The sequence below is a fragment of the Ambystoma mexicanum genome, chromosome 12 (genome assembly GCF_040938575.1).
Source record: "Ambystoma mexicanum isolate Mex_15411 chromosome 12, UKY_AmexF1_1, whole genome shotgun sequence".
Lineage (NCBI taxonomy): Eukaryota > Metazoa > Chordata > Amphibia > Caudata > Ambystomatidae > Ambystoma > Ambystoma mexicanum.
The window spans coordinates 1,174,394,779-1,174,418,463 of NC_090936.1; the positions used below are offsets into that span (position 1 = coordinate 1,174,394,779).

Consider the following 23,685-nt stretch of genomic DNA (forward strand, 5'->3'; position numbering starts at 1 on the left):
CGTCGAAAGACAGCCTAACGCACGTCCCCGGCCTCGGAAGGTCGTCCGTCCCGGCGACTATGGGGAAGTCCCCCGGCGACAAAAGCGTTACACATACACACGCTAAACACAAAAAAGCCACCCGAGATTCGACGTCGTCGAAACCTCGAAAAGAGGCACAGAAGGAGCGGTCCGAAAGGACGTCCTCTGGGCGGTCGAGGTCGCCGCACGACGTCAGGCAAGCCTCCACACTTGCACATAGTGCCTCGCCCATTAACATCACGGAAGATCACTCGTCCGGAGACGAACACGACTTCCATCCCCAGCCTGCACCCCAGGAAAAGGGTACATCACTTGGGAGTAAGGAGGGCCCAGTTTCGAAGCCTAGTTCGAAACACAGGCATTCCACCTCCGATCCTCGACGCCAGGCGTCGAAAGATAAGGGAAATGGTAAACACACTTCCACCCACGGGGAAGGGGGTAAGCAGCAACGGAAACAACCCTTGCAATCCTCCACAACAAGAGAACTGACTTCCCCGTCCAAGTCTTCTCAGGGACAGTCCATAGAAAGTTCCAGCAAGGTCACCCCAAGCTCCAAACTCTGGTCATGCGAGGACATTGACAGAGTAATGTCAAGGATGTCTTCCTTGGCAAATTTCTTCGAAAGACACCCTGACCAACTCCTAGCTTTAAACCCTCAGGAATCTTCTCCCTCAGGTTCAAGGGACCCTATCCCTTCAAATAAAAGGCCCCGGGTCGAGACACCATTAAGGGCTTCAGACCCCTTTGAGGTCCAACCCTATTCTTGCCTTTTCCCTACAGGCCAAGGAGACTCTTCCCTTATAGAGGGTCAAGAATTTGAGACGCCAGAAGATCTCGCAGTGTCAGATTATTACGGGGAGGACGAAGACGAGGATGAGCCAGAAAATAGCCCAGATATTTTCAGAATGGACTCACCAGTCGAAAGGGAAGCCCCAGTGTCTGATTCCCCAATAGATAATCAGCCCCTCCTGAATGAACTGCTCTCTCGGGCAGCTAACCACTTCCACATAGACACACAAGGTGTCCAAGAAGAGAGGGACTTCGCGGAGGAACTAATAGGGGAAAGGAAGACAGTAGCCCAGACCATTCCCATCCTGAAATCTATTCAACGCAGAATAGCACCATCCCTTATCAACCCAAACCTGACAAGACCCGTAAACCCGAGAGTAGAGAAGCTGTTTAAAGCAGCCCAGTCGGACCCTCTATATATTAGAGGTCAACTTAAGCCAGACTCTCTAGTCGTAACTAACACCCGCAAGAGAGCTGGAACCCCATTATCTTCCTCTGAGGCTCCCCCCGACAAGGAAAGTAAGAAACTCTATGGTTTTGGTAGAAAAGTAGCTTCCACGGCAGCCTACCAAACCAGAATCGCGAATTCCACCACACTGTTGGCCAGCTACAACTGCCATCAGTGGGAAGAAGTGGCAGCACTAATAGATTCCGCTCCCGAACCCCTTAAGAGCCAGCTATCTCGCATTTGTGCAGAGGGAAGAAACGTCTCAGGCTGCATTTTAAAAGCAACTTTAGACGCCGCAGACAATGCGGGTAGAATTATAGCAGAGGGGACTGTCATCAAAAGACATGCTTGGTTGAGGCAGTCGGGATTCAAAGCAGAAACACAAGCTGCACTCTTAGACAAACCAGTGGAAAGTGATCTCCTGTTTGGTAAGGCAGTCGAGGACGCTCTAAAAAACGCTAAGGAGGAATTCGACACCCTCAAATCCCTTGGCCAGTTAACTACAAAACCACCTAACCAAAGAGGGAACGGCAATTTTCGTCGCCCCCGCGGCCAAAATTCCAATAGAGGAAATAGCTATTCCCACACCCAGGGTACACAGTGGAACACCAACTCACAACAGTCTACCCAGGGGTATGGTAGGGCTAGTAGAAGAGGACGTGGTAGAGGCAGAGGCAGCCCCAGTAAAGGAGGCGGCACGCCTCCACCAAAGCAGTGACGCTCATTTCAGGGTCCCTTCCCATGCAACCCCAGTAGGGGGACAAATATACAGCTTCACCCAGGCATGGGAAGGGATAACATCCGACAGGTGGGTGCTGTCAACGGTATCCAATGGGTACTGTATAGAACTACTGCAACGTCCCCGAAACCATCCTCCAAGACAAAAAGTCCACTCTTTAGAGCATCAGAAGATCCTCCTCGAGGAGATCTACAATCTGCTCCAAAAGGACGCGATAGAAATCGTCCCAAGCCACCAGGTAAACTTCAAGGTGGACAGCCAACACTATCAGTGCTGCCCTTCGGGATAGCTTCGGCACCAAGGGTATTCACCAAGGTACTGGCGGTGGCGGCTGCACACCTACGCAGGAAAGCTATCCCAGTATACCCTTATCTGGACGACTGGCTCATAACGGGGGAAACCCCAGTGATTTGCAGGACAAACATTCAAAGGACTATCGACCTCCTTCACGAATTAGGCTTCTCAATCAACGAGAAGAAATCAAGCCTAGTGCCAAGCACCTCCAAACAGTTCCTAGGAGCTATCCTGGATACTCAAAGAGGGTTAACGTTTCCTTCAGAGGAAAGAATTCGGAATATACTACTGCAAATTCCGCAATATCAGGCCGGTCGCCAAATAACGGTACGCAGGGCAATGCGTTTGCTGGGCATGTTGGCTTCATGCATTTACCTGGTCCCCCACGCGCGACTGCGCATGCGTCCCATGCAGGAATGGTTGGCGAAACAGTGGTCTCAGGCAAGGGGTCAGTGGGACGATCTAGTGGTCGTTTCGCCAACATTGGTACAAAGCCTTCACTGGTGGACAAGAGTAAATCTTGCTCAGGGGAAACCTTTTCACGATCCCGAGGTACAGGCAATAGTCACTACCGATGCATGCCTCACTGGGTGGGGAGCTCACCATCTCCTCCACACAGCCCAAGGTCTCTGGTCTCCCTCAGTAGCCAGGAACCACATCAACCTGCTAGAACTTCTGGCAGTATTCAGAGCACTTCTAGCATTCGAGCCCTACCTGCTCAACCTGGCAGTGCAAATCCGGACGGACAGCACAACAGCCATGTTCTACCTGAACAAGCAAGGAGGGACTCGTTCACCAAATCTGTCCAAGCTTGCCCAGAAAATCTGGATATGGGCACTCAGACGGAACATCTTCCTGTCAGCACAACATGTTCCAGGGGAACTCAATTCCCTAGCGGATGCTTTAAGCAGAGACTCCCTCCCAGAGGAACACGAATGGGTTCTACACAAAGAGGTCGTAGAAGACATCTTCTCTCAGTGGGGTTGCCCCACTATAGACTTATTCGCCACAAGCGAAAACGGACAATGCCCAGGATTTGCATCCAGGTTCCCCCAACCAGACTCCCAGGGGAACGCCCTGTGGATGAACTGGTCAGGGATGTTTGCGTACGCTTTTCCACCAACTCCTCTCCAGGAAGGTGGTCAACAAGATGAACAGAGAGTCGATGACGCTCGTCCTAATTGCTCCCATGTGGGCAAGACAACCTTGGTTCCCACACTTACGCAGGATGGCGGTGTGCGAACCCATCAGACTTCCAACCTGGTACAACCTTCTGTCCCAGCACCAGGGTCAAACAGTGCATCCTCAACCCAACTCAATGAACCTCGCAGCATGGCTCCTGAGGTCATAGAGTTTGGACATCTCAATCTACCACAAAGATGTATGGACATCCTAAAAGAATCTAGGAAACCAAACACAAGGCACTGCTACTTTGACAAATGGAGGAGATTTGTTATTTGGTGCCAGAATAAACAAATCAACCCAATTGAATGCACTCCTTCCACTATTGTTACATACATGCTCCACCTGCTAGATGCAGGTCTGGTTTTTAACTCACTCAAGGTGCACCTGGCAGCTCTATCAGCCTACACCACCTCCCATAACAAGGTATCGTGGTGGAAAATACCAGTGGTTAAAGCTTTCATGGAAGGAGTAAAGAGACTTCATCCTCCAATTTCCAACCCACCACCAGGATGGGACCTGAACGTGGTGCTATCTAAACTCATGGGCCCGCCCTTCGAGCCCATGCATAAAAGTAGTCTCAAACATCTGACTTATAAAACAGCCTTCTTAGTAGCCATTACTTCTATAAGAAGGGTCAGTGAAATCCAGGCTCTGTCAGTGCAGGATCCCTTCTTTACTGTCCACAAGGACAAACTGGTTTTACGCACACACCCTAGGTTCTCACCTAAATTTATCTCTAAATTCCACGTAAACCAGTCCATCGAGCTTCCGGCTTTCTTCCAAAACCCACAAAGCTCGGCTGAGGTGAAACTACACACACTAGATGTGCGTAGGGCGGTCCTCTACTATGTAAACAAGACCAGACCGTTACGAAAAACAGATCAGCTGTTTGTCTCCGTAGCTACAGGCAGAGAGGTGGATCGCGTCTCTAAGGGTGCCATCTCTAAGTGGATTGTTAACTGTATCCAGCTGTGTTACTCACTCGCTGAAAAGACTCTGCCTTTCACGCCTAGGGCCCACTCTACAAGAGGTATTGGGGCCACTCTGGCTTTCATTGCAAATGTACCCCTTGACACCATTTGCAAAGCAGCTACTTGGAGCTCTATTCACACTTTTACTCAGCACTACTGCATTGACACTCATTCCAAGACAGATACACAAGTGGGACAAGCGGTTTTAAGACATTTATTTGCTCATGACCCTTCTCACACCCCACCTCCTTCTTCAGGTACTGCTCGCTAATCTATGCACAGCATGTGATCTAAGCAGATTCCACAAGCCTCAGAAGAGATACATTACTCACCGTAATCGTATTTCTGATGCTTGTATCTGCTTAGATTCACATGCGACCCACCCTTCCTCCCCTCTGAGAGAAGGCGCATGGTTGCTTGTAGTCCTACCTTTCTACCTATCTGCTTGGATTATCTGTACTCGCGCTACTCCTCATGCTACCTCATGTCAGGAAAAACACAATCTGGGGATCCTAGACGCGTGAGGGATCATGGGTACAGTGGACGTCACACTAGGGATAGTATTACTGGCACGCCCTGTGTCGACGCCCATTTTCGATTTTCGAAAAACAAACTGTAATACTCCGCAGCTTCCACTAGATGTCGGCCTATGCACAGCATGTGAATCTAAGCAGATACAAGCATCAGAAATACGATTACGGTGAGTAATGTATCTCATATCTTTGTCACTTATCTTAAAGGATGAAACTTTCAAACTTCCAGAGATAACAGCTTTCAGTTCAAGGAAACGGATCCAAGATATTTCTTGTTACAGGAAAAAATCTGCTCCTGATTGAAACTTGAAAATTGGCCCAAAACACTGGAGACTTGAAACGCCAGACCTGCTCAGCTGATTTTGAAACGATGAAAGGCAGTTGGAATACCCTTCCTTCAAACACAAGGAATTCCCAGCCAAGCAGCTCACTGACTTTGTCCTCCATCTTGGCTTTGGTTCCTATCTGTACACTATCCTGAAGTTAAGGAAACCTTAACAATGGAATGAATTCTTAACATATTCTCCTCGAATAACTCCCCAAACTAATAAACTCACACACCAGACCTCCTTAAACATTCTCAGTAAATAATCCTGACAGATCTCCCGGAGGAGAAGTCACTACACATCAATGTCCTGGAGCTCCGAGCCGTGTTCTGGGCCCTCAGGTCGTTCCTTCGTCCCTCAAGGGCAAGTTGATGAGGGTCTTCACTGACAACACCACCACAATGTTCTACATCCGGAAGCAGGGGGGCACCAGATCCCCCAGCCCTATCCAAGGAAGCGCAGGATCTGTGGCACTGGGCCGTCGCCCAAGGGATGTTTCTGGTACCCTTCCATCTGTCAGGAATAAAGAACACCATTGCCAACTCACTCAGCAGGGAGCTGCGCTCGTGCCACGAGTGGGAGCTGCAGCAGGATCAAGTGGATCTCCTATTCCAACGATGGGGAAATCCCCAGATCGACCTATTCGCGACGAACTACAAGTGCCGGAGATTCGGCAGCAGGTTTCCCCAGCCGGGAAGCATGGGTGATGCCTTCTCATTCCCCTGGGACGGCCTGTTCCTGTAAACATTGCCGTTGCTACTGCGACTCATCAGTCAACTCGGACAGTCCCGGTGCAGGATCTTCGTCGCACTGGCGTGACCCATGCAGAGTTGGTTCCCGGACCTTCTGGACATGTCAGCGTTCCTCCCCCACAGTCAAACTGCCGACGGACGTTTCTCACCAGAGAAGGAGGCGCCATCCTCCACCACGACCTGGGGTCGTGAACCTGCAGGCCTAGCTCCTGCAGCGCTAGAGTTCGGAGGGTACGATATCCCGGTGGACTGCAAGGAGGTGCTTGCAAAGGCCAGGGTGCCCTCGACTCTAAGTGCTAGGGACACAAATGGAAGAGGTTCTCTGGTGCCGCGCACAGAAGATGAATCCTCTGCGGATTACGGCCCCTCCAGTGCTGCCGTACTTGCTGTCACTGGCCAAGGCGGGGCTTGCTCATGCCTCCATCAAGATCCGTCTGGTGGCTATCTCCTGCTACACCAGAACTCCAGGGCGATCATCACTGTGGTCCCATCGCCTGGTGAAGGAGTTCATGAAAGGACTGTTCCGATCGTTCCCGCCGGTGAAGGCCCGACCCCGGCGTGGGAACTCAACGTGGTGCTGACCAGGCTCATGGGGCCACCGTTGAAGTTCCTGTCGTGGAAGACAGCGTTTCTTGTGGCCATCACCTCCGCACGACGTGTGGGAGAGATACAGGCCCTTTCCTTTAAAACTCCATACCTGACATTCCACGAGACGAGGGTGGTGCTGAGGATGTACCCCTCCTTCAGGCCCAAGGTGCCGTCGGACTTCCATCTCAATGAGCCCTTGGCGTTACCTGTTTTCTTTCCATCGCCTTCGTCGCCGGCTGAGAGGACTTTGCACTCGCTAGATGTGGCTAGAGCGCTGAAGTTCTACTGGACCGCACGAAGAGCATGCGGAGGACATCACAGCTGTTTGTGAACTTTGGACCTGTGAATCAAGGGAAGGCCCTCTCGAAGGCTTATGCACTGTCACTGGTTGGCAAACCGACCCCTGCCCGGCCGTCCGAGAGCCCATTCGAACAGGGCGATCGCTGCTACCACAGCATTCCTGTCTGGTGTGCCCCTGCTGGACTGCTACGTGGAGGTTGACGCACACCTTCACGAGCTTCTACTGCGTCGACCGGGATTCCAGGTTGGAGTCCAGAGTCGGCCAGGCAGTGCTGCACAACCCGTTTGCCTGAAGGTGGGCCTGGTGAGGAGGTAAGAGATGCTTAATGTTGAGTTTATGTAATGCTTAATGTTGAGCCTTGCCACCTCCCGTGGTTGTGCATGTGTGTACTGCTATGTATTCTTATATTCATGAGCATGTGAATCTATGCCAGACCCCATGCTGGAGAAGGAACAAGTTACTTACCTGTAACTGTTGTTCTCCAGCATGGGTCTGGCATGGATTCACATGCGAACCCTCCCGCCTACCCCTCTGCGGCTCTTCTCTTGTTCCTACTGCCACTTTATGTGCTACCAAATCTGAAGATGGCTGCCAGAGGAGGGGCTTAGGTAGAGGGCAGTCATTGGCTGGGGGCAGTATGACCCAGAGACCAGTTATTAGGAGAAAGACAGTTCAGAAACTAAACTGATTTTTTTTCTTTACCGAGGATTCCCAGCCTGATGATTGGGAATATTCATGAGCATGTGAATCCATGCCAGACCCATGCTGGAGAACAACAGTTACAGGTAAATAACTTGTTCCATCTGGTTTATTGGTGTGACATATTTGACTAAAGTTTTTACTTGCTTAGTGTGTATTTTAAAGGCCTGGTGCTGGAGGGAGTGGTTGCTGGGTGGGGTGTTTGGGGGAGGGGGGGTCATGCGCTGCATTCCAGCACAGGCAGAAGTCACGAAAATATATAGCAGCATCCATCTCAATCACTCATCACCAGGGCTTTAAGCGGGGTAAGAATTTGAGGGGGGGTCCTCATTTGGGTGCGTGGCCTATAAGTGCACTAACCATAGTAAGGTATGCAAACAAATATATAAATGCATGTACGCATTTTATGTTTGTGTGCGTACCTGGTTTGTTTACATTTCAAGCCATCTTTTATAAACATAGCAATATGTCATTTCTACGTTTATAAAAGATGGCTTGAAAAGTACACAAACCATAGTAAGTGTTGGGGAGGATTCTCAGAAATGTGCTAATTCCCTTCTACCTTAGACCCCAGCTCTTTTTGCTGGACTTTTAATTTTTCACCTGGAGAGTGTGACCTTTTTCCCCCCACTCTCTCTCGTGTATTGTTCTGTGATTTGGACTCTGTCAGACTCCAAAGTCAAAAGAAACACTAACTCCATAGGCATCATTTTTACATTGACACACAGCACCTTCAGTGCAATGACACAGGGAAGTCTCTTAGATTTCCCAAAGGTTTAAATACCTTCTCTTAGTGAAACTGTTTCCAAGAGCAGTGAAGTAAAATTGACTTTACTTTTTATAACTTTGTAGACCCAGCACACACTGTCTTACAATGGGGTGCTGGAGGGGTTACTTAGTATCCCCTTTGTCTAGTTTCTCATGTAACTTTTTTATGTTAACCTTTCTACAATTAATGGCTGTTGGCAGTGGTTTACTTTTTCCTACCATTGTTCCTACTGCGAGCTGCAATTGCAGCTGCAGTAAAGCACCCATGGGTGCCCATTTCATCAAAATGGCCCCGGTCTTCTTTGTTCACCATTTCTTGTTGGAAAGTTCCTTATTGATATTTACTCTGCGCGCCAAACCTGGTTTGCTCCCTTTGTTCGTTTTGTCTTTGGCAGGATTCATGAGTGAAGCCTACCTCTGGCTCCAGCGTGTCTAGCAGGGCAGGAAGTGAGGGAGGTTGGTCTCCTTGGTTACAGGAATGCACCCAAGGGTGATTGGCTGTATGGCTGTCCATGGAGGACAGCCACCCTGCTGTGTGATTGACAGGCTGCAAATGAATGGGAGAAACCTGCATAAAAGGCGGGGCTTTTTGCTTGGACGGCAGAGTCGACCATTGGACGAAGGAATCTGAAGAAGAACTTGGAAGAGACTCCTGCTGCAACTCCAAGATGGTTGGTTTGCCTGGTGAAGCCCTGCTGCAGTGCTGAAGCTCTGAATTTGCCTCGATGAGAGAAGTTTTGCCAAGGACTACTTCTCCCCTTGTGTTGGTGGGACCAATCGACCCAAAGACAAGCTCATCTGAAAATCCTTCCCGGAGCTGGCTGTACTTCCATTGCTGCTGCAGGAACTGAAGTGCCAAGGAGAGGAACACCAGAATAGTGTCTTTAAGTTGGACCCGAAGTTTCAGGAAGATCCTCCGGACTCCCAGGAAGCAGGACTGACCAAGCCTGAGCCACCTCAAAATAGTGCTGGACCCCAGATGTGAGGAAAGTCCATAGTGGTATCAAAGAACTGCAGTGGCGCTATTTATGAGAGCCATGAGTTGAAAGCGCAAGTTCTGCTGATCTGTTTGCCCATTGCTGCCGCTGACCTTCACTTCATAGTGCAAGAGTCCCCACACGGCCTCCCTCTTGTCCCCACGACTGAGGCCCAGGAACAACAGGATCTACAGACCTACACAGGAACAGAAGCCAGCTGGAACTAATTTCTTCTAACCAAAGGTACTGTACAACTAAGGGGATTTACCTCTTTTCCTGTAGGCTGCTAGTTATCCATGAGACTTGTCTTGGTTGCTTTTGCAGAGTTGCTTGTAGCTCTGCCCCTCATATCTCCCAGCTTGTGGCTCTACAGTGATTATTTTGTTTCTACAAAGACTTGTAAAACATTGTTCAAGACTTTTACTTACCTGCAAGAAGGGCTTCAGCTCATCTACACTTCTCATCAATTAACATTGGCTGGCCTGGCTCCGTGAAAATGCTAATCTTACCTCTGACTTTGTGCTTTACCTTTCCTCCAGGAAAGGGTTAATGTACTTTGCATGAGGGGGTGGGCTGAGGGGGGGGGTTCAAAGGTACTTACCTCGTTCAGAATATTTGTTTAACCTTGTGTACCAGTGATTTATGTCCAGTGTCCTAGTTATTTAAGTCACCTCAAGGTGTAGGAACCATCTGTGTGCCATCCCAAATGGGTACTTGCTGATTTAAAGAAACTTAGTGTGTATTTTGAAGTGTAATTTTGTGTTACTTATATATTGCTCCCTTCTGAGGAAGGCTTATTCAACTGACTGTTAAATTGTTTAATCAAGAAACCTTGAGTGAAAGAGTTTATTTGAATACTTGTCATTGTGAATCTCTGTGTAAAAACTCTACTGCTCACGTTGGCACCTCTTGAGATGAGCCTGGCTTCCCAGCCACACCGAAATATCTAACTTCTCCAGCATGGGGTCTGGCATGGATTCACATGCTCATGAATATTCCCAGTCAGGCTGAGAATCCTCGGTAAAAGAAAGTTTCACTTTCACTTACAAACTGTATTTCTCCCCTAACCAGTCACTGTCCTCTGGGTCATACTGCCCCATCCAATGACAGTCCTCTCCCTAAGCCCCTCTTCTGGCAGCCTCAAGTTTGCTCTGCGAGCTTCTTCTACGTTTTTCATGTGCTTTTGCAGAAAAGGGTTCTATTTTTGTTCCAAAAGAGCACTTGTGCTCTTTTCTCCATCTGCTGACAGCAGTGATCCGTTGTCTGTGAATTTCAGCGCCCCTCAAGGGTGAAGATTGCCAAAGTTTCCAGAAGGCCATCAGGCCTACTTCGTGCCCTCAACCATGACGGAGGAGAAGGAAGGAAGATGCCTCTTCAGGCCCTGCACCAAGTGTGGGCTATTGAATGTGTCTGTGGAAGACCAACACCTACAATGCCTCTATCTGCATCCAGACTACAAAGGAGGAGAATGCGAGATATGCCTTGGTTTCTCCAAGAAGAAGACAAAGGACAGGCACAGTAGACGGGTGTCGTGGCTGAGCATGGTCATGCCTCACCCAGGACTGGCCGGTCCAAGGAGCAGTCTTCTAAGTCCTCCAGGGCGCATCATCCGTGGGGGGCCCACACAAGGCCAAGAACTGCAAGTCTGGGTCCACCGTGGTCACAGCGGAAGCGGGTCCCACGGTGGCCAGGGAATGCTAGACAGTCGTCAGCCTCCATTGCCACCGGGCAATCAAGCTCCTCCTCAAAAAGGAAATTGTCCAACCCGGCTAAGCTGCGGGAGAAGCCACAGACGGAGGTGAAGGCTGAACTGCCTGAGAAGCCCAATTGGTGCAGGATAAGTCTTTGACAATAGAGCTGGTGGCGGCAGCTCTTACAAAGGTGTAGGGGTATGACCCTGTGAAGGTATCCCCCGTGGCACAGCTGTCCCTGAGGCGCAAAACGGCTGCATTGACTGGTGAAGTCTGCTGGCACGCTGGAGTAGTGGTGGTGCCGTTTCTGAGCCCGGTCCCGACTCGTTGGGGTGGAAACAAGGAGAGGGGGGGGTGCGGAGCGGCGGATGCCCCAGATCAGTGCCTGGCGGTATCCTATGCCATGGAGGTTTTGTCCAGACTGTGACCAGGAATTCTTACACACGCTCCATGAGGGTGTGGAAGATGGCGACGACACAGGCAGAGTGTTCTGATCACGCCAGCTCAGCCAAGGGATGTCTCTCTGGACATTGTCAGCCATCCACACCTTGGGGTCGGAGATTCAGAAGAGGATGCCACAAGTCCCAGTCCCAATGGTCCCCCATGCCCTTGATCATCAGCCAGCGAAGAGGAAGAGTCAGCCGATGCCCCCACATCTGCATCGGGCCCTCTCTGCCCCAGCGGACACAGACAACCACGATGGACTGCAATATCGTCACGGTGGGTCTTTGTGCCGTAGGACGTCCCCACCGATGAGGTGGGGTAGTTTTATTCCATGATTGCCAGAGCCTCTGAGCTGTTCCAGCTTGTGCCCGAAGAAACCAAGGAGTGTTACTTGTACCAGAGGCGCCAGGCCAAGAGACTATCATGGCTGTCCCCCCTCCTGGACGACATATGGGAGGACCCTTACGTGGCTCTGGCCAAACGGGATAGGCTGGAGAAGAATTACTGGAAAGCCCGAATACACACCCAAGTGCCTGAGGTCGCAACCATCGCCGGATTCTGTGGTTTTTGGTACCGTGAGTAAACTGTCTAGCCCGTCCTAGTTGTCTTCCGTTCCTCTGGACAGCGAGGGGAAGATAATGGCCACCATGGGAAGGAAGGTGATTTACACTGCAGCGTCCACCATCAAGGCTGGGGTCGGGCAGCCCCAACCGTGCATCCTGGTGTGAGGCCAGCTGACAAGGTTTGTCAGTGAATGGGAGAAAGATCACCACCGACAGAAGGGTGCCAGATGCTCTCGTCCAAGAACATAACCTATAGTTTCAGCGCAAGTGTCTGCGGATCCCTCCAGTGGCCCGTCGGGAGCAGCACATCCCTCGGCTCTTAGAGGTGGTAAGGGAAATGCTGCGAAAAGGGGCAATGGAGCTAGTCCCCCAACAATGGGGATCAGGCGTCTAATCCAGATACTTTTTGGTCAGAAAAAATACAACGGGCTGGAGGCCCATTCTGGACCTACGACGACTTAAAAAAAGTACCTCAAGTCTCAGATTCAGGATGGTCAAGTTTGCAGCACGTGCTCGGCCAACTGGAAAAAGGGACTTTCTTGACGTCGCTGGACCTGAAGGACACCTACTTCCACGTCCCTATTCACAGGAAACTCTACTGCTTTGTAGTGCAGGGACAACACAATCCTTTCAAGGCCCTACCCTTCAGCTTGAAGTCGGCCCCTAGAGTGTTCATGAAATGCCTGGCACCGGAGGTGGCCCATCTGTGTCTATGGGGGATACATGTATCCCTGTACCTTGACGACTGGCTCATCCGAGCCCACTTGTGAGAGTTGCCCGTCGAACACACGGAGGGGAGCGTCCAGCTGCTGACAGATATAGGATTCTCCATCAACTATCCAAAGTCCTGCTTGACACCATCACAGAATGTGCTGTTCCTAGGAGCCTGACTCAATAGTGTCCTGCCTGGTGTCACCCTCGGAAAGAGGATACCGGCCATTCAGGGGTACATCGGCTTTTGTCGGTGTAGACCTCCTCGGTGCAAACCATCAAGTCGATGCTGGGCATGATGTCCAGCATCTACCTCATCCGGCCCTGCAGGTTACAGATGAGCTCTTGGGTACAGGTGTCCGGAAGTTCCGTGGACAAGCTCCCGCTCAACAAGGTTCTGTGGGGCAATAAGGTGGTAGGGAGTCCACTCACGTTTCAAACCCTTCCATATCAGGACACGGTCACCACATGGATGGCTACACACCAGAGGCCTGTGGTTGCCGCAGAAGAACCGCCTTCTCCAGCATGGAGTCTGGCATGGATTCACATGCTCATGAATAGTCCCTGTTGTCGGGCCAGGAATCCTCGGTAAAAGAAAAGTTTCACTTGCAAACTATTTCTCCTCTAAACCACTCACAGAGCTCTGGGTCATACTGCCCCCAGCCAATGACTGCCCTCTCCCTATGCCCCTCATCTGGCCGCCATCTATAGAGTTTTACTGCACGTTCAAGGGAGTCCTCGTATTTTGCTCTGTTTATCGCCAAAAGTTCAATTTGTCAAACCAGAGCCTGTGTGCTCTTTCTCTACATCGGCCGACAAGCAGGGATCTGTTTGTCGGTGACTTTCAACGCCCCTCAAGGGCAACAATTGAGAAGGCCATCAGGCCTACTCCGCATGCCGGACCATGTCGGAGGAGGGAAGCTCCCTTTTCAAGCTCTGCTTCTGCTGCGGACTGCGGAACGTGTTTGTGGAGGCCAAATTCCTTCAATGCCTCGGTCTCCATCCGGATCACAGGGAAGTGGATTGTGAAAATCTGCCTCGGGTTCTCCAAGCGAACCGTGACGGGCGGCGTGGCTGAAAGCCAAGGCCTCTGCCCCCCTGCGGGAAGCATCCCTCACCCAGGACCCCAGACCAAAGAGCGGCTTCTAAGTCCTTTGAAGGTGCTCCATCCGTAGGGGCCCAAGCACTGCAAGTCTGTTTCCGTCAGGGGCGCCCTCATCTTCACCATCTACCGCCATCACTCCAACTGCTCCTCGAAGAGGAAATCTGCTAACCCGGCGAAGCTGTGGGAAAAGCCTGAGAAGACGAAGGCGCAGGAAAAGACTGACCTGCCCCAGAAGGCCCAGACAGCCCAGTCGACGATCGAGTTGGTGACGGATGCCCTCTCTGAGGCCAAGGGTGCTGACCCAGGCAAGGTAGCCCCGGCGGTGCCCAGAGTATCCCTGAGATGGGAGGCATCGGCCAAGGCAGTGGAGAGGACAACAGAGAAGAGGATGCCATCCCTGAGCCCAAACCTGCCCCCCCCCCCCCGGGGAATCAAGAAAAGGGGGGTGGGGGGTGGCCCTCAACTGTACTAAAGGGCATGGATATTTCTTCCTCAGGCGATGGAGCACCAGGCATCTGTCCACACAATCCAGGAGGACGTGGGAGATGACACCTACAATCCCAATGGGATGACGACTGAGGTGACGACAGCAGATTTACTGACGGTGCAGGGCCCTGTAGGTCTACTGCCTGACCCCTCTGAGGGATGTATCACTGCACATCCTTCCAACCCTAGACACACACACACACACTAGTGTCAGTGATTCAGAAATGGATGCCGATGACACTGCTGGCCCTGGACCAACCTCCCTCATAAAAAGAGGAAGCGGCACCCTACGCTGCTGTATCAACCTCCCCATGCTGTCACCCCCCAAGACTCTGGGACAGACATGACGACTGGCACGGACATGGGCACGGCAGGCAGTTCGCCACAGCTGAGGTAGTCTTCCCCCGGGTGAGGTGGGGTTGTTCCATGCCATGGTCGCTAGAGTGTCGGAACTCTTTTAGTTGACACCAGAGGAGACCAGGAAGGAAGGTTTCCTAGATCAACGACGTGAGACCAAGAGGAAGACCATTTTGGTGGTGCCTCTCCTGGATGACATTTGGAAGGAGGGCCTGGCTTTGAGGACCCGGCCAAATTGGCCAGACAAATACCGGGTGCCCGAGTCTGCACCCAAGTGCTTCTGTTCAAAGCCTTTCCCCGGAGTCAGTGGTCTCGGCGGCAGCAAGGAAGAAGTCTTCATCCTCCATCCCTCCGGATAGCGAGGGGAAGAGGTTGGATGCCATGGGAAGAAAAGTAACCTACCAGGCGGCGTCAACGGTCAAGGCGGCCAACGCCCTTGTTATCCTGGCTAGATACGACAGTGAGCTGTGGTGTAAGATGCACCACTGCTGGAGTTCCTACCTGACGACAAGCAGGTCAAAACACTCTCCATCCTACAGGAGGGGGAGGTGGCATCGGAGCATGCCATCGCGGTGGCCCTGGACATAGTGGATGCACGATTCTGACAGATGGGGGAACAGGGTCTGCCTCCATTGTTCTGGCTGGCTGAAAGCCACCAACCTTCGTCGAAGACCAGACGAGGATAGACATGCCCTTCGACGGGGGCAACCTCTTCGGGAATGCCGTCAACGAGTCGGCCTGAGATGGCCCGTGCCTTGGGCACACTTCAACACCGCCCAGCCTTTCGTGCCTCCGGTGTGTAGTCGGGCAGATCGTTCAAGGGTTTCGGCGGAGGGTCCTCTTCATACTGCCAACCCTCCTGGTCCATGACCCAGGAGGCCTACAGAGGCTGTTCTAAGGCTTTCTGTGGAGGTGGCTGTTGTCGCTCCCAAGGCGGCACGCATGCCCTGAAGCAAGATTGAACAGGCCAGGACGTGGGGCCCCCCCACCCATGCACCCTGGTGGGAAGCTGGCTGGCAGGCTTGTCAGCGAGTGGAAGATCTCCACTGACTGATGGGTGCTGGACGCTGTCGCCCACGAACACTCTAGAGTTCCACAGAAGTGTCTGCGGATACCACCGGTGGCCCAGCAGGAGCAGTGCATCCCTCAGCTCCTGCAAGAGGTACGGGCCATTATAACAAAAGGGGCGATAAAGCTGGTTCCAAAGCAACTCCGGAGTCTACTCCAGATACTTCTTGGTAAAGAAGACCAGTGTCTGGAGGCCATTCCAGAACTGCAGCGTCTCAACAAATACCTCAAGTCCCAAAAATTCAGGATGGTCACGTTGCAGCACGTGCTCTGCTAACTGGAGGAAGGAGAATGCTTGACGTTGCTGAATCTAGAGGACGCATACTTCCATGTCCCCATTCACGAGAAGCATCATAAGTTCCTGTGCTTGGTGGTACAGGGAAGGCACTACCAGTTAAGGTCCTCCCCTTCAGACTGAAGTCGGCACCCAGGGTGTTTACGAAGTGCCTGGTACCAGTGGCGGCCCATCTGTGTCTACAGTGGATACACGTGTTTCTGTACCTCAACGACTGGCTCATCCGGGCGGGTCAAGTCTAGGGAAGTAGCCGTGAAACACACGTAGAAAACTGTCCGGCTGCTGACAGATCTGCGATTCTGTCAACTATCCAAGTACTGCTTGATACCATTGTAGAACGAGCTGTCCCTGGGGGCCAGGCTCAGCAGTCCCCTGCCGTGCGACCCCCTCGGGAGAGGGTAGCGGTCATGCTGGGCAAGGTTCAACATCTGCTGCCACAGTGCGGACCAGCAAGTTGCTCGGCATGATGTTCTGTATCTACCTGATCTGGCTCTGCAGGTTGCAGATGCAACCCCTTCAAGAATTCCTGGACGCTCAGTGGATCCAGGTGTCCGGAAGCTTTGCAGACAAGATGGCTCAACGAGGAGGTCCATCAAGTGATAAGGTGGTGGGGCGTGCACCAGACGCACAGGTTTCCAGAGCCCCCGTACCAGGAGACAGTTACCACAGACGCTTCCCTGGAGGGCTGGGGAGCCCACACCACGCGTCTCCATGCCGGAGGACCGTGGCTGCCGGAGGAGAAGGATCTCCACATCAATGTCTTGGAGCTGCAGGCAGTGTTCTGGGCCCTCAAGTAGTTCCTTCCCTCAAGGGCAAAGTGGGGAGTGTCTTCATGGACAATACCATCAGTGTTCTACATCGGGAAGCAGCGGGGCACCAGATCCCCAGCGCTTTCCAGAAAGGTGCAGGACTTGTGGAAGTGGGCTGTCTTCCAAGAGATGTTCATTATCCCTTTTCACCTGTTGGAGTCAAGAACACTATCGCAGACTCACTCAGCAGGGAGCTGCGTTCCTGCCACGAATGGGAACTTTGACAAGATCAAGTGGACTGCCTCTTCCTCAAATGGGGCAGGCCCTAGATCGATCTGTTTGACGGCAACTAATTCCAAATGCTGGAAATTTAACAGCAGGTTCCACCAGCCTAGGAGCATGGGGGACAAGTTTTCCTTCCTGTGGGAAGGCCTGTTCCTGTACGTGTTCCCTCTGTTGCCTCTCCTGCTGCGAGTCCTCAATCATATCAAACGGTGCTGATGCAGGATGAGCCTAGTCGCCCCGGAATGGCCAAGGCAGGTTTGGCGCCCAGATCTTCATAGCGTGTCAAATTGACCCCTGATCAAGCTGCCAGTGGTTGCGGATCTGCTCGCCAGAGAATGAGGCTCAAGCCTACATCACGACCCAGGGTCGCAGAACTTCAAGGCGTTGCTCCTACAGCCTTGAGAGGGTACGAGTTGCTGGCAGACTGCAGAGAGGTCCTTTCCAGGGCCAGAGCATTGTTGACTCTTAAGTGCTACGGACACAAGTGGAAGCGTTTTGCGATGTGGTGCCTGAATCAGAAGATCAGTCCTCTTAGGGTCATGGCCCCGCAGATTCTGCCGTACATATCCTTGGCGTGTCTGGCGCACGCCTCTATCAAGGTGCATCTGGAGGCTATCTCCTGCTACACCTGATCTCCAGGATGGTCTTCTCTTTGGTCCCACTGTCTCGTCAAGGAGTTCATCAAAGGACTGTTATGTTCCCGCTGGTGAAGGTGCAGGCCCCGGCGTGGGAACTCAACGTGGTACTGACAAGGCTCATGGGTGCACCCTTCGAGCCTATGCATCAGGCCTCTCTTGTTCCTTTTATGGAAAACTGCTTTCCGCATGGCCATCACCCTCTGCCTATCCTGCAAACAGCCTTATTGGACCCCTTGCTGGCGAAGGAACAAGTTACTTACTTGTAACTGTTGTTCTCCAGCATGGGGTTTACATGCGAACCCTGCCTCCTGCTCCTCTGTGGCTCTTCTTGGTCATGCTGCCACTTTGCAGTGCTTATCAAATCTGAAGATGGCTGCCCGAGGAGGGGCTTAGGGAGAGAACTGTCATTGGATAGGGGTAGTATGACTTTGAGGACAGTGATTGGTTTAGGGGAGGAATAGAGGATGCCCAGCCTGGTGGGTAATACTCATGAGCATGTGAAGCAACTTTTATATATTTGTGTGTATACTTTTCAAGCCATTTTTTAAACATAGAAATATTTCTGTGTTTTATAAAAGATGGCTTGAAAAGTACACAATCCAAGCAGTCTCTTATAAAGCTTTGCCGATGGACAAAGACGCCGTGAACTTTGTCCGTCAAAGCTCAGTTAAAGCACTGCTCATCAAACTGTGAAAATTGGTACTGGGTTTTAACAGGAGCTTTTAGAGCATCCCCTTCCAGTTCAGCAAGATGTAATACCACTATTCATGGAAGGGTAAAGCCTGCTATTAACCAGCAGAGACCACACAACTAACCTAATGATCTTACTTGCATTTTGCATCTTAACTGGAGACATTTGGGTTTTCACATGTGACACATTAGTGATGTCCCGGGTTAGGCTGTGGAGCGATGCATCTGGCTGAATGGGTCTGGGGTGCAATTGGTTGGCAAATCAGTTAGGGAAAAAGTCCTGCCCTTTGGCCAGAACTGCAGGTTAGCATATTTTTATAATCTCCATCAATCAATAGCTGAAGTTTACTTTTGTGGCCACTCACCTTCAAACTACATCGTTGTTTTGATTTTAAAAAGGCTTTTCACACATCACCATGGTGACTGTTCCGGGTAGAATACCTTTTACATTTGTAAGACAAACCCCTTTAGCAATTCCAATAGTTGGTATGTGGATGATTTTTCTACAAGGAATGTCTAGATACATGTATGGTTTTCTTGGCATTACTGGAGAGTGGACTTTGAGTAAGCAATATGAGTTTGCTATTATAGCAATAACGCCCGATCTGGTGGGCCCCAGGTATAGGCCTGAGTGCAGCAACAGCCTTAATGATGCACCCTGGGGGCCGTTACCACAGGCCAGATTGGGTGTTATTGCTCCTAGCACCCCAGGTTTGAAATCTGTAAATCTGGGGAGCTAACAGCAATGCTCTGTGTTTCAATGAGCTGGACGCCTCATGGTCTCCCCATCATTAAAACAAAATATTGAAGTTGGTTGAAGTGGAAGGCGAGGCTTTATTCTGTGCCCCTCTTCCATTTCCATGGCAGTAGGTGGGGACATGCAGCAGTGGTTCCTCTGCCGAGTGACTCGGGTAAGTTGGGCTAGAAAGGTAACCGAGACCGAAGGGGAAGGGAGGGGGGGAGGGGATGGCGTGGAGCGCCGGATGAGAGCATGGGATTCAGCTTGTGATCTGAACAACCTGATTGGCTGTCTCCCTCGCCCTGGATGCTAATTATACAGTTAACAGGCCTTCACCACTTTCTATTTGCAGGGGTACTTTGGTGCTCTGGGTCTAGCGCCTTGAATTACATTACAGAGAATGCATGTATTTTAGTTGGTCACTGTTAATGACTTCTAAAAGGATTCACTATGCTACTCATGGCTGCCTGTTTTCTTTATTGCAGACTTCCAAGAGCGAAACACCTGCTAAATGTCATCAATGAAAACTTTGGCACCCTTGCCTTCTGCCGCAGATGGCTCGATCGACTGGGAGAGAGTAAATACTTAATTGCTCTCAAGAGCCTGTGTGACTTGGGTATAGTGGACCCGTATCCGCCACTGTGTGACATAAAAGGCTCCTACACAGCACAGTTTGAGCACACCATATTACTGCGCCCAACCTGCAAAGAAGTTGTCAGCAGAGGAGAGGACTATTAGGCTACATCGCCATCTTTATACCTTGCTTTTTTTTAAAAGCATTAAACCAGAGTTAATTTGCAACATGTGTGTCTTAACAGTGGACCTATCTCTTCCACTTTTTGCAAAGGGATTTATTCAAAGGCAAGTCTTCTAACTTAACACGAAGTGGGGTAAAACACGATCTAAGGCCTTTCGGATATTTAATGTTCAACTGTTCTATCCTTGTTTTCTGCTGGAGGTGTGCAACAGCACACAATTCTTGGAGTTCTGTATTCCCATTGACAGCCTATTTTCTGATGTTCAAAGCTTCTTCTCTACCACCAATGGTTTTCATAAACTAAACTCCAAGATTCTTTCACTCAATAGAATTGCCTTTTAAATTCCTAGAAATTAATTTTGTAAAAAAAAAAATAAAGTTGAATTTTGAGACCTTAAACTATAAACCATTTTAACCCTTGTGTGGGTGATTGGATTATCTGGGGCTCTGCAATTTTAAATATATTCTATTAAAAGAAAGAGCATGTTATGTTTTTGTTTGACTATGCAAGTTGTGCCTGGTGATTTGATTTCATTTAAAATGCTTAATGAAAAGTCGCCTTTATTATTCCTTGATGGAGTTCGACAAATGATTGCATGAGGATCAGACCAATATTGATTAATAAGCTGGCTGCCACGGAATTCTTGGGGTGCTCTGACAGTCTATGGCGGTTCTTATGCCGATAGTCTTGTTTAGAGCCACAATGGGATCTTGACATTTGTTGTGAGTGGTAATTTAGACCTTGCTCAAACCAAGATACAAATATATCCTGTAGCCAAGGTGTGAATGGCTTTTGATTGAAGTGTATCTTATTTGATAATGTAGGCTGTGCTTTACAGAACTTTGCACAGCATAACTTTTTTTTTTTTTTTTCCTCTTAATTTTTGGATCTGTGTTAGAAATGCTGCTTGTTCTTGTCTGGGTGTAAAACACTTGTAATTAGTTTTCCCCTTTTGAATGGAAAGGTTGTGAAGGGCTTTGTAAATCAAATCTGTGTAAAAACAATCTAAGAGCTGATCTCATGAGATCCAATATGCCATCCTGTCACTGTTGTGGAAATGGGTTTGATTGTCCCCCCATTTCTTTCACCCCACCCTCCAATGTGGCAGCTTTTATTCTACTGTGGTAAAGACAGGTTTCACATAGTGGTTCATGTTGGGGATGTCTGGTCAGACACTTACTAAAAATAAAAAGTAAATGGTGGACAAGGCTGTCTGTGTGAAGGCTAATGTTGCCTTAACTAACTAGCTATGACATGTTTATAAAAGGGCGTTCTAGAATGCAAGCCTGGCTCCATAGCTGTCCCACACCATCTTTGCCACACATGCTTTCAGTCAGCTGGACCATGTGTGGCCCCTCTCCGATTCTTTCTTCCTGTGCCCGCTCATGCCTTAATTTTAAGATGTTTTCAAGTAACCAGTCCTGCAGACCTTGTACTTCATATAAAGTATGGTCTGTGGTTTCTCACCACCCCAACGCCCCCCTCCTTTTACCAGCCTGCAATGGCCCCTCCTGGCTCCACATAAGGATCACATCTTCCCTACATCTAGTGGCCAGGTTTGTTGCACTACCACGTCCATGAGCGCTACTGTGGGGGACTCAGCAGTGCTCTCTTATCCTAATAGATTAGACCCATTGGGCTGAAACCTTGAGATGCTTCCTGGATGGTCTAGTCCTGGTGTTGTGATAGGCATCAGGTTGAGACTCTATTGCTGGCTGTGCTGTCCTATGACCTACGCTTGTCTAAACCATGTTGGGGCATGAGGGGGCTTGCTCTGTTGAGATTAACTGAAGGGCATTACAGGAAAGACCTCACGAGGGGCATTGCATCCCCTCAATGGTCAAGAGATAGGCTTGGAAATGTCATATCACTCAGATTGGGTGTCTCCACTTTCTTGCAGCTGTGGCACTGCCTCACCTCATCGGAATGTACCTGCATACCCCATGTACCGTGTTTAGATTCCTGGAACAGCTCTGGGCAACTCCTATGTTCAATCAGATCTCTCAGCAGGGTTTCCTAATACGTTTAAGCAGATCTTGTTCATAGATACTAAGGTTTCTATTTTTTCCCCACAATGTCATCTGGGAGCTGGTCAGTAGTAGCAGGGCCCCACCCAGTGTCTGCTGACTCCTCCTACAGTTCTCCAGATTTCTCGGACACCCACCTTGATTCCTCCGCTATTGCTGCCTGCATGTAAACCTGCACCCTTTACAGATGTGGCCCCAGTTGTGCCCACCACTCCTCTTTACGAGTGATGCTGAAATGGGCTTAGATGCTGGAGACACCCATCTGTCAATGCTTTTCCTGTGGGGTTGATCATGGGCTGCCTATGCCTTTGGATTACCCTCGACCCCTTCTATAGAAACACATGGTATCGATTGTTTGGATGGTTAAGGCTTCCAGAATGGGCATCCCTTTCCAGTCCAATGTGCTTTCAGAGGCAAAGAGGGTATGAGATGTTGCATGCCATCAGGACCAGTAACCAGTAGTGGTGGCCTCTGGTGGAGGGCAAGGAAGTTTTAGATGCAGCGGGAATGCAAGTGTGTGCTAATGTGTCTCCATCTCAGGTGGGGAATGCAGACAACAGGCCAGCGCTGTGGGATAGTTTGTGGATTGTCTCCTAAAAGAGGGGCTGGACTTGGCTGAAGCTTGGAAAGTTGCTGGAAGCAGCAGTCACCCATGTAACCAGACGTACGAGCAGTGCTCCAGATAAGATTTGGAGGTGTGAATATTTTACTCTCTATTTTCTTAAGTTGGGAGTAAACTTATTTTTTTAGGGAGTACATTTCCAATAGATGGGTAAAAATGTGTTTGAACTAGAAAATAAGTGTTTTTGTAATCTTTCTTTGCACCTAGTTATTCATGCACATTTAAAGATGCATGTTTACTTCTTCTGATCAGGCACTATTGGTTTTCTTCCTATGGTACTACCAAACCTATCCATGGAGCTGTGTGGAGCAAAAGGTCCTACATGTCTGTTTCCAATTTATTTGGTGGGAGTATTTTTACTCCCTATTTCTGGGGATTATTTGCCTGTTTTTAGGGAGTAAAAGTGGCCTATAGACCCCTTATCTGTAGGGCTGCGTACGGGTAATGCGTACTGCATGCCCTCAAACACAATCTTGAGGTCCTTGGAGAGTATTGCAAAAGCTTTGTCCTGGCTGTAAACCTAAAAAAAGGACCCAAATCCTGGTATTCCAGACAAGGCAAAGGACATAAACACTTTCTTTCTCTCACTTTTTTTTTTTGAGTCATAAGTTATGCAATTCACAACAACGGTTGTTAATCCATGATAAGAAAAACTCCTCGAATTCAATAATCAGCTGTATAAACAAACCTGCTTATTACATATGTAGTCTAACTATTAAAAGGCAGTCTGATACAGCATCAATCCCTAATATCACAGTCTGCAAAACATGTTCTTCCTGTGAAGCCACGCTCTATGTATATACTTTGCAGCCAGAGGCACATTCCTCTCATTGTACGAATGTCTGCAATGGACCAAGGCTTCATTTCCCTTTTCTAAGGGAATCTGGCATTAGAACTGTTAAATTATATAGTGACCAGCATCACAGAAAATGGTAATAAGCTTCTGTATAAATCGTACGATTCCTTAACGGCACCCAAAAGTGAATCCTCTTAGGAAATACACTAATGCTGACGTCAAGTGAATGTATCTGGACGTTTTAAACGGCCAACAAAAAGCACAATTAAA

General features: G+C 49.9%; 1 protein-coding gene across 1 annotated transcript in view; it reads left to right on the plus strand.

Annotated features, from left to right (window-relative positions):
- METAP2 (methionyl aminopeptidase 2) overlaps positions 1-20,479 on the plus strand; it is a 189,608-nt gene extending 169,129 nt beyond the window's left edge. The window contains exon 11 of the mRNA XM_069629818.1: positions 19,698-20,479. Within this exon, the coding sequence (XP_069485919.1) occupies positions 19,698-19,950 (253 nt within the window). The 3' untranslated portion in view covers positions 19,951-20,479. The remainder of the gene's footprint in view (positions 1-19,697) is intronic.
- Positions 20,480-23,685: the final 3,206 nt, after the last annotated feature.